The 11723-nt window shown below is 37.4% G+C and overlaps 1 protein-coding gene across 8 annotated transcripts; it reads right to left on the bottom strand.

The window, feature by feature from the left end:
* Window positions 1-355: 355 nt before the first annotated feature.
* siae (sialic acid acetylesterase) lies at window positions 356-6182 on the bottom strand. 8 transcript variants are annotated; one of them, XM_026287654.1, is made up of 11 exons: window positions 5944-6182; window positions 5652-5714; window positions 3872-4027; window positions 3504-3667; window positions 3266-3404; window positions 2910-3084; window positions 2660-2781; window positions 2438-2571; window positions 2182-2336; window positions 1887-2073; window positions 356-1726 (listed from the first exon to the last, which is right to left on the bottom strand). In XM_026287654.1, exons 1-11 carry the CDS (start codon window positions 5990-5992, stop codon window positions 1490-1492), a joined length of 1581 nt encoding a protein of 526 aa, XP_026143439.1. In that variant the 5' UTR covers window positions 5993-6182; the 3' UTR covers window positions 356-1489. The 8 variants fall into 8 exon arrangements, with proteins under 8 accessions (XP_026143439.1, XP_026143440.1, XP_026143441.1 ...); XM_026287655.1 differs by having other exon boundaries at window positions 3872-4024; XM_026287656.1 differs by having other exon boundaries at window positions 5982-6182.
* Between the last annotated feature and the right edge of the window lie 5541 nt (window positions 6183-11723).

Here is an 11723-nt window from a genome sequence, read left to right as displayed (position 1 = left end):
ACCTCATAAAATATGGCACAATGGCAGAATGTACAGGGAAAAAAAAGAGCAAAATGAATTAAAGATTGACTCATAAATGTATGTGTTGTGCTGTAATATGAGATTTGTCTTGGACTTTGCCTAAAAGCTAAGGTTTCACTTGCCACTGCTTGCCAATGCGATTACAGAACATAACATCATGATGCCTGGTACACTGTTTTTATAAAAAACAAAACAAATAACTTTTAATAAAAAAAGAAATATATGTGATATGTCAGCACTTTAAAGCAAGTGTCAACTTCTTTCTGTTTAATATGCTGAACTTAAAAAAAAAAACGTTTTAATGAACTGGCCATTAGATGGCGATACTGGCACGTTTAAAAAAATTCAACATTTTTATATATTTGGTAAAGGCCAAGGGACAAATCCCACGGTTATGTAACAGAAAATTAACTTGGCAAGCAGAACATTTTAAACACATCACATGTAGTCTGTTCGAAGACTAAAAATTAACCAAAATTACACATAAAGTACTGTTTTATGCTGCTTGTCAGACTTCATAAGCCTATGAATACAAAAGATGACCGGTAGAAAAAGATAATCGGTTCTGGACATAACTGAACAACGAGAATAAAACTGTATCATGTTATTCATTTTATGTGAACGTAAAACCTTCACAGCATAACTTTGAAAATTAGCCTAATATTAGTACTAATAGAGTAATTTAATGAAACAAAATGAAACAAAACAATTTTACAAATGTCCAATACAGTTGATTCAGGAAAATGTGGAATGTGTTATATGATATCTAAACATGATTTTCTTTAAACTCTACATTCATTACAGTGAAGGAAAAATTACCTCAGTTTTAACCCCTTAAGTCTACAGTGGGGGAAATATTTATTTGACCCCTTGCTGATTTTGTAAGTTTACCCAATTGCAAAGAAATGAAGGCTCTGTAAATTATTTTAACAGATAAGAGACAGAATACCATACAAAAAATTCTGAAAAAACCCTTAATGTTTAGAGACTGATTTGAATCTCAGTGAGTGAAATAAGTATTTGATCTCCTACCAAATCAAATAAATATTTTCCCCACTTTAAAGTGCAAACTGATTAAATTGGGGTGGAAGTTGGTGGAAAACAGCTCTCCCATTAAAGAGTGCAAATTACAAACATATTTAGATCGTCACTCAAATAGATTTACAGAAGTGCATTCTCTCAATATACATTTTTTACATTTTACACATTCATATAATTATTTTTCATCCTATATAATGGCAGTGGTCTTTAATCCTGGTCCTAAAGACCCATATTTTGTATGTCTTCCTTACACACTTGATTCAGATCATCGAGTCATCAGCAGAGAGCTTTATCAACCAAACTGAGTGTGTCAGATAATAGAGGCATACCAAATGTGCAGTGGGCCCCCAGGACCAGGATTGAGACCACTGCTATTTGACATTAAGAGACATTTTCTAAACTTGATGTTTCAGTATGCTATTGTAGGTCACTGTTTTCCGATGGCCAGGATGAATGGTGGTGCAGGTAAGAGTCTATCAGAGCTGTAGATAGGGCAGGCTTTAAATTTACAAGGCCAGTCTGTCCAAAGATAACGCACTGCAGTAATATAAGCATATGGACAGCGATTTGTAGATACATAGACATCATCAGAGCCATGTTTTACAATGTCAACAGAAAACCATTTATTATCGGATTCACACGTCTTATCCTCAGAGCAGCATATCTATGGTAAAAAAAAAAAGATACAAATGAAAACATTAGCAGTTAGTCAAGGTCAGTTCAGAAGGAGCATTCTCATTTTAAACTACCCTCGACTGAATGTATATATTTTTAAAATCATAATTTTCAAATTGAATGAACGTATGTGAAGAAGCTCATCTTACCTCAAAAAAGCGATCATTGGTAGTGGCACTGACGATTCCTTGATGGAACAAAATGTGAGTTAAATTCTGTTCGAGCACGGCATGAGTAGGGAAAGGTCCTTGGAAAGATACATTTTGCCCATAAGCGACAGCTCTTGCTCCAAGCACAAGTCTGTATGCCACATCCTGTTTATCCTCCGGGTGGATACTATTATACCACCCCCCAAACAAAACAAGCAAATCAGCATGTTAGAGTTCAGCACTTCCATTAAACTATTTGAATAACACTTTAACCCCAGTTTGTGCTCCTCCTCACCTCCCATAGGGGGACTTATCATCAGGTACGTCAATAGCAACAGCCATAAAGGTGTTCTTCATGCGCTCATTAGGGGCATAGCCATAGTCTGCGGTCTGATGCCAGCGTATTTCTCTGAACCCATCTTTTGAATCGTTTTTGCGATATGTGCTTAGCTAGAGATGATATGGAAGTACAATTTGATGTTTGAGTACTGATGATACATGGGTCTTTTCAAAAGTATTGTTAAGATATATTTCTGTCTACTCAGTGGCACCTGTACAAATCCAAACGGGAAGTCTAGTGGAGTCTGACCACCTGAGCCTTCATGGAAAGCCATCCTCCAGTCGTCAATCATCACAGGGAAAGAGCAGTTGTATTTATCCCGGTTACAGTTTGCATTAGCTTCACCTGAGATAAAAAGCAAAGTAAAAATAGCAAGTCTTTGCATGTTATACTTGATATATTTTGCTGGAATTCTTCACCTGAGAATTAATACCTTGGTACCATATGGCTCCTGTTATGGTCATGTTGAGTAATGGATGAATCATGGCATTCCAGAGCACTGTACTGTTCCATTTAACAAAGGCACCCTCCAAGTAACTTTGTACATGTAAAACACTAAGGGGAACAGTGCAGGATATTCAGGTACAGAAGTTAAACATGCAAAACCAGAAGCAATTCAATGTAATATTAAAAATGGCATCTTTATACAGAACATCATAAAGTATTATGTTCTGGCATTGTACCTGTTCTCCAGTCCACATTTGTGAAGTGCCCTTGGGGATGACCAGGCCTCCACAGGTGTGCCTCCCCAACTTGAGTGTACTAGCCCTATCGGATAATTTAGTGTTTTGTAGAGATAGCGACCAAAGAGCCAGCAAACTGCAGAAAAATGGCTGAATTTCTTTCCTCCAAGCAATTCTTCAACAATGAACACAAAAAGACAACAAGAACAGCTGTTTATTTCTTCAGGAAATAAGAATAAAGAGCAACAACAACACACTTTCCTCTAGAGACAAATACTAGTTGGACATCACCCTTAACAAAAAACAGGAATGCAACAAATATCTCATTAGCTTGTGTTCCAGACCATTTTCCATACCTGGTGTTGGTAGGGACCAAGGAACTTCCACTCCTGCCAGATCAATTAGTTCCTCACCACTCTGCACCAAGGCAGCCTGGAAGATCCTCACATTTGGGAACTCAGAAGCCAAGGCCAACTCCTCTGTTGCATTATTCACCTTTTTAAGAACAAGTGACATTCATGTGTATTACATCACATATGAAGACAGAGGGATAAGCATATCAAAGACTTTGAGTTAAGAGATATATTCACTTACTTGACCAACAGTGAATGCCATGTTACTTTGTCCGCTACATAACCAGATGTCTCCAAATAGCACATCTGTGAGTGTGATTGAGCTATTAGTTATATTCTGAGATGCAGTTAAGTTGTACGGTCTACCACTAGCCTCCACAGGTTTGAGAGTGGTGCGCCAAATACCTGTGAGACATTAAAGTCAGAATGCACTGTTATTGTATTGAATTGTTTCAACTGGATATTAATTAAATGATCACTTTTCCACAGAAGAACCTAGGTTTGAATTGACGAGAGTCCAAGTAAATAAACAGAATATACATTGTTGGATGAACTCTTCCTTTAAAGCATGCTTCACCGGATAATATAATTTGTGTAAATGATACTTACCATTGATAACAGTAGTAGAGAATTCTTCTTGAAATCCTGACAATGACAACACAACCTTGGCACCGTTCTTTCCAAATCCCCACACCACTGCTTTGGCTGGGGCCCTCTGCAGAACCATGTGATTCCCATAATAAGAAGAGAACCGAAACACTTCTGCTGGGAAAACAAGGAAATGAGATTAAGTTTTTTGATATGATTGTTTGTAGTGATGGTGAAGTCCTACCGATTCATGTGACTTGAAAAAATAGTTCATCTCAAACAATCCAGGTGCTTGAAGGATGTATCCGGCTGTAGACCTTAGCTGCCACATCATTAAGTGCCATCGAAGGCCATCTTAATTTGAAGGATGCTTAGAAGGCAGCCTTCGTATTGGGTCCTTCATTCAGCACATTTTCAGGAATGAATTATGTATCATTCACATCCACCAATCCTTTAAATATATATTTCAGTTATACATTCCAACATTTAGATAAAAGTGTTTTTCCACACTATTCTAATGCCATGACCACAGGACAGAAACCTTTAGCATGTAGCCAAATAGACCTATCTTTCAGGTGGAGTCAAAAATATTGTAATTACAAGTTCAAAGCACATGCCTGTCATAGTGAAATTGTATTTACAGAAAAATCACGGAACTCCAGATGATACATAAGTCACTGAGTTGTGATGAAAATGGCATGTTGAACTCGAAATATTGTGGAAACATTAATCTAGAGAATATCATATATCTATATATAGTGAGCAAAGAGCAGAAAGAAAATCTGCACTGAATCATAGCAAGTTGTTAAATTGATTACATTTTGAATACCTTCAGTTAAATTTATTTGATTGAAATACAGCATACAAAATTATTTTTCATCATTTTGAATTATGAAAATATTGTAAACCATAAAAATGTCCCCACAGCATAGTTTATGGGCAATTGTAAATAATCCTTGACAAATACCGAAAAATAAATAGGACATTTACCATAACGTGTTCAAAATGCCAGCCCCAGAAGAAAATAACATCTCATGATCACAAAGTTTTATGATAATTTTCTTCAGGGGGTGGTTGGTTAAAAAAATCGTTGACTGAATTTTTGTGGACACGAGTAAACTAAATATTTTCTTATTTAAAAGAACATTTACTGTACAAAATAACTAATACAGATAATAATATTTTTTTACATTGTCCCATTGAGTTGAGTGGCCTTTTGAAACGAACAAAACATCAATTTTGTATTCTCCCACAAAATGTGTTGCTCTTGCTCCTTGGTCATGTCTTTACGTCATGACGCTAATACGTCAACACGTGATGCACACAACAACCCCGCGTGACATGGTGTGAAAACATTCCAGTAGTCCTATGTAAGCAAATAGTGCGCGTTTTGCTGACACTTATAAAACCAAGACAATTATTATTTTTACTTTTCTGCTATCTGGCACTTGAAGCAAGCCATGTTCTGCTCTCAGTGAAATCACAGGATCATTCCAAACGCTTATAATCAGCCCATGCATCGGTCCTCAGCTCATTCATTCGCTTAAAAGAACAACAACAACCATAACTACATCGACCCTGCCTCGCCGCATTGCACTTCAGCCAGTCTGAATTTCACATAATGTAAATTTGCGTTTATGCTCAACTATTTCCTTATTGCTTTCGACCTCAGTAAAACCATTCATACAGTGTCTGCAAACACCACGCTTATCAAAACCTCGTTGGAAAGCACATTGTAGGAAACGTTAAAAACAATATTTATTTAATGTAAGTCACAGTGTATCAAAAAGCACTGACTTACCTGCCGATAAAACACTGGCAAATGCGTTCAAAAGCAGTGAGAAAGTAACCGTGGTCAGCATCTCTGCAAGTGATTGAAAACAAGGAAGTGCATTTACTTAAAAGCAGACAGTAAAGGTTGGGCAGCATTCAGTTCATTGATTAATTAAGTTGTCAAACCGGTCACTTATATTGAAAGCGAAAATAATTTGAGAAATTTACACTCTTAGAAAAAAAGGTAGCCTGCAAAACTGTCACTGGGGCGGTATCCTTTTAAAATGTACTAATATGAAAATTATACAAATATTAGCTACCTTTAAGTTTTTGTATCTTAGGATGTAGCGTACTGTACCTTCGAAGCATTAATGCATGTGAATAAACTTGTTAAAGAAAAACAAAATAATTGTCACTGACTTATCGGGATGAACCATTTTTCTTTGGTCTTGTGTCTAATTGCCATTTTCAGCATTGTAATGTGCATGCAGAACCATCACTAAAAATATCACCAATCAGACTGTATGCAGACAGCAGTGGTGAGGTCCACTTCTTCTTCTTCTTCTTCTTCTTTTCAGTTTAATGGCGGTTGGCAAAACAAACTGAAATGGTGCATTCCCGCCACCTACTGGATTGGATTGTGGATAACGTTATGGTAGTAGTGACCTAAATTCTGTTAATTAAATGAGTGTTTTCTAAGAAATGAAATAATTCTTCATATATTTTAAATTGCTTTTTACCATTACCTAATAGTGATTGGATAAAAAAAACTTCCATTCCCATTTCTCTTAATGCCTGAAACAATTAAAATCTTTCTCATGCACAAGCCTCACATTTTAATAATACATGTTCTACTACTGTTTCCATATTTTCTGAACTACATTTGTCACAATACCCAGTCTCGTGTTTCCAATCTTGACCATACTTTGATTTAATAGACAATGGCCGATGCGCATTCTTGAAATTAAAACCTCCTTCCTCTTATTCCAATGTTTCTTCTTTCTAAACCAACTCTTCCTTAAATGTTGTATAAATGTCAACCCTTATTTCCACTGTCCCACTCCTTCTGCCATTTCTTCATCAACTTCTCCATCAACTTCTGTACATCTTATGGCCTGTTTGGCTAAACTATCCACCTCTTCGTTCCTGCCATCCCCATATGAGCTGGTATCCAAAGAAAATGAATAATGATTCCCAATTGTCTGGTTCTAAAAAGACTTTGTAATATTTCATTTATTAAGTCCTGTCTAGCTATAAAGAAATACCACTTGCAAGACTTTCAATTGCAGATAGAGAGTCTGTGCATATAACTGATATGATTGGCTGAACTTCTTCAACCCACTGTAATGCTAATATAATTGCTATTAATTCTGATGTAAATACTGAAATGTGATTTGATGTTCTTTCCAAAATGTTGACTTTAAATTGAGGTATAAATACTGCTGCAGATGTTGTACCAGAATCTGGTTCTTTTGAGCCATCAGTATATATCTGGATGGCACTATAATATACATGATCTATGTAATCTTGTACCATTACGCTATCCAGGATATTCTCTGCATTATGTTTGTCTTTGTGTTACTGGATACCAATAGAAGGCATGGGTAAAAACCAAGGAGGAATTGCTGGCAGAACCACAATGGTGGCAATATTAACATCACTAATCCCCATGTCTCTTGCTTCCCCATTAATAAACCATCCAAAACTTGTTAGTTTTTTATGGTTATTTTCCCAACAGTCACTTAAAACATTCTTAACTGGATGATTTTCAGATTGACCTTTTATGTTTGCCCAGTATCTCATTCTTAACTTAATCCTTCTCATTCCTAGTGGCATTACTTCCGTCTCAATGTTAAGTGATGACACTGGTGATGATCTTATTGCTCCACAACATATCCTTAATGCTTGATTCTGAATTGCCTCAATCTTAGCAAGTTGAGTTTTTTCGGTTTTAGGCAGAACTATACACCATGCTACCATAATCTAAATTTGCTCCAATTAGTGCCACATAATAATACTTTTGAGTGATTGCCGATATGCTCCCCATTCAGCTCCAGCTAGACATTTCATTATATTTATCACTTTTTTACATTTATCTATTATTTTCTGTATATGTACTCTGTACCCTGTTCCATGGACTGGTGCCTTGTCGTGGCGGAACAGCTTGTGAGTCCCAATGACCCTGAGAGCTAAGCTGGCAGGGGCCTTGTACCCCTGGTAGCTTCAAGCAAGCCAGACAGGTCAAAGGCGAGAGACCAGACAAAATCCAGTCCACCCTGCTAGTCCGGCAGCAGGGGCTGGTATGCTGAGTATCAGAGTGCGTTTGCTATCACAGCACCTGCATCACAGCATCTCACCAATGGTCACGAGGCAATAGAACTAGTCAGTTGGTCACTGCGGGGCAACTCATAACTACACCAACCGTCACACACCTGTGTTCCATTGGAATCTGTAAGCATTGAGTCCAGAGGTGGAAGTTTGACCTGGGCATGCATGCTTTCACTTATTTTGCCTTGTCGCTCTCTACTATGAGCATCTTATCTCTCCATTATGATGTCTAACATTCAGCCTCCACGACTGGCAACTCGGGAGCACTCTGTCCTTAAGAGAGCTGTCGTTGCTCGGCAAGGTTCGCGTGTACGGCGCGACCTGGTCGTCATCCAACTGTCGTGTACACTTCCTTCACATGCTGGAATGTGCGTTCTCTTGCCGTTAGTTCTGACACGGACTGCATCTCACCTCATAAATCAGCTCTAATTGATGCAGAACTACTCCGACTTAACATCTCCATCGCTGCCCTGAGTGAAACCTGGCTGACCGGTGTTGGATCTGTCCTGGAAAAAAACTATACTTTATTCAGGAACGGATACCCAGACGATGACAGAGCAATGCATGGTGTTGTCATTGCAATTCAAAACAAGCTACTGTCCTCAGTGGAAAAACCTGTGCCCATCTCCTCACGTCTCTCCTTACTGCGCCTGCACACATACTGTGGCCCATTTACAATCATAGCCACTTATGCCCCAACACTACTTCTGATCTAGATGTAAAAGGAATCATTCCACAATCAACTTAGCGCCATTGTTCAGAAGACCCCCTCAAATGAACACTGATGATCCTTAGTGACTTTAATGCCCGAGTTGGTGCTAACTCTAGTGCATGGCCTAACATTCTGGGAAACCATGGATATGGCAACATGAATGACAACGGTCAGCGCTTACTGGTACTTTGTAGCACCCACAAACTTTGTGTCCCCTCCTCATTCTTTCAGGGCTCAAGCTCCTCCAAGGTCACCTGGCGTCATCCACGTTCTAAGCGCTGGCACCAACTTGACCATGTTTTGGTGAAGCGTGAGCATTTGAAGGAAGTATCACACTGCCGATCACTGCATTCAGCAGATTGTGACACTGATCACGCTCTTCTACGTTGCAAACTAAGGATGTTCCAAACAAGCTTCATTACGCCAGGCCCAAGCCTACTCCTCGTCTGGATGTTTCTGCAACCCACTATCTTCCTCAATCCTATCATTCTCCATTTCCGGATCGCTTCCGGAATCTACGTCAGTTCCTACCATCCGTACACCAGTCACAATCCAGCCATCTGCCCCCAAAGTCAGTTCAAATGTCAGTGGCCGATTTCATCATCTTAGCATACATTTCAGTAAACATGGCATCCCATCAGTCTAATTGCATCCTGGCAGAGGCTAATTGACTGCCTAACTTTGCAACATCATTACAGCAGATGGGATGGTATTAAAAATAAAAGCTTTGCATTCCACTAATCAGAGAGAGAGAGAGAGCGGAAAATATTTTGATCAATCAGCTAGTTAAAAACCCAGCGGGAAAGGATGAAGAAACGGGTTTAAAATGGTCAATGAAGTCATTACTGGATAATTAGTTCATTAAAGGAAGTTGAAGAACACTGCAAAGGCAGTAGCTTTTATTAAACGGAAATGTTGTGCTTAGGACTTCAATTATTGGAGATGTTTTGCAGACTAGCTTAGTTTAGGAGAGAAACATTTCTTTAAGGTCCAGTGGCCTTGTTTGTTGTAAAATAAACACTTGTCCTTCCTTTTAAAAGTTTGATTTTAAAACAATGTATAATTTCCATATTTGTTTTGACAGAATTACATCTTATGTTTCATCCTTTCAAAATGTATAGTTTAAAAAAACTGTACTTTGCCAAACAACGGTATAGTTATATTATTACTTATTAGCCTATCTATCTATCTATCTATCTATCTATCTATCTATCTATCTATCTATCTATCTATCTATCTACACAATAAGAATTTTTTAGCATATAATTTACATTTACTTAAAACCTGATACTAATAATATATTTGATATTATTCAATAATATTATGTAACTTATGTAAATTTCAGCAGTTTTTGATTCAAAATAACTGATGCTTTCAACAGCAACAAAAATCAATCATCTGCAGAGCTGTTTTTCTTTTTTTTTTCACACTGACTAATAAACTTTTACACTGACTAGCTCATACCATATTTGATCAATGAATAGTAACATTTTACTTGGGACTGATGTATTTTACTATGGGCTCCATAATGGATAGTGATGACAGGTTGAAGGTGAGAGACAGAATGACCCGAGAAGAACATTTAAATGCAAAGTGAGCAATCGTAATAGCCATTAGCGTTTTAATTGAGTCCTTAAGCATTATAAATCAAGACACGACTGAGAGAGAGCATGAGGCCTGAATTTTAACACGAGCATGCTGATCTATTGGACGACTTTAAGATGCACATGAACTGTGTACTTGGACAATTGCCAGTTTCTTGAACGTTAGCTCGATTTGTCTTGAGATTGGAGACATTAATTTAACACATCGTTTTATAACTGACCAGCATCTAAGGAGCCATATATTTTCACACCTATTTCCAGCATATTTGAACACAGCTTAGCATCATTAATAAAATTGCTGGTACAGAGACTGTGCTCTCAATTAATATATTTTTTTCCATGTCAGTTTTGGTCTGATGCACAAAACTAAATAAAATAGATTCACATAATATTGTTTTCTGCTTACCGAATTTTTTCAATATTGGAAAATAAATATTTGTTGTCTTTGCTGCAATACCTTACTATGACTCCTTGCTGCACATTTTTATTTTCAGAAACCTGGAAGTGGATCACGGATGAAAGTGGAAATCATTTGATTCAGGCAGTAAAGCTCTATAGTGTCTACAAACTGTCAAGTTCATTCCACATTTGCTTACCTTTTATCTTCCTTTGCTTAAACTCAATGCAAAGGAAGAATCATAAAAGTGCAGATTAAAAATACATTCTATAAAAATAGAATCCCCAAACATGACGAAAGATATTAATACAAAAATAACAGAAACTCTTTAGACTTCAGCACTAAATTGGACTGACAATGACACTGTGTTCCTTCACAGCAAAAATCTCATTAATTGGGTGGAATTTAATTATATGCATCGCTTAGTCACTGTTATCTCCATTGCAGATGTTAACCTGAGATTCACTGCATGTTCTTCTCCGAGGACAAGCATTGCTAATTAAATCATTTTTGAATGCAGTCTTTACACTTTGCATCTGCTGTGATGCATTTTATATTCAATTACGCAGAGATGTGTCCTGAAAAGTCACAGCAAATCTCGAAAGCAACTTCAAGCCTGAAACAAATAATAGGTTTTTATGTTAAATCTTGTCAGTATATGACCTATTCAGGGCATTCTAATAATAAAGTAATAATCTTTTACAGACTCAGCTGCTTTTTTTAATATATCAGATTTTCCTTTCCAATGGATGGCAAAGTTCCAAGTTTATGTTAAATGATTCAGTGCTTTCAAACATAAAACATGTGGCCGGCATTAATAAAATAAAGCATCGTCTAAATAGCAAAGATGGACTGCATTAAAACTGCAGGAGCACATTGTTGTGTGTTATGGAGCGGAGAAAATCAAGCTGGATGTGGTACAAAGATGGATGTTGATGGTTGATCTGCTAGCTGCAGTTATGCTCTTGATCAGCAGGGGGAGCTCGAATGACAGTAAAATGTTTGTATGAGAGGCAAATGATGCTGCACAGCAGTGCCATTAAATAGAGATGTAGCAGC

This window comes from Carassius auratus, chromosome 18 (assembly GCF_003368295.1).
Source record: "Carassius auratus strain Wakin chromosome 18, ASM336829v1, whole genome shotgun sequence".
Lineage (NCBI taxonomy): Eukaryota > Metazoa > Chordata > Actinopteri > Cypriniformes > Cyprinidae > Carassius > Carassius auratus.
Note: the sequence above shows the minus strand (reverse complement) of the source record. Positions and strands in the feature narration are given on the sequence as shown.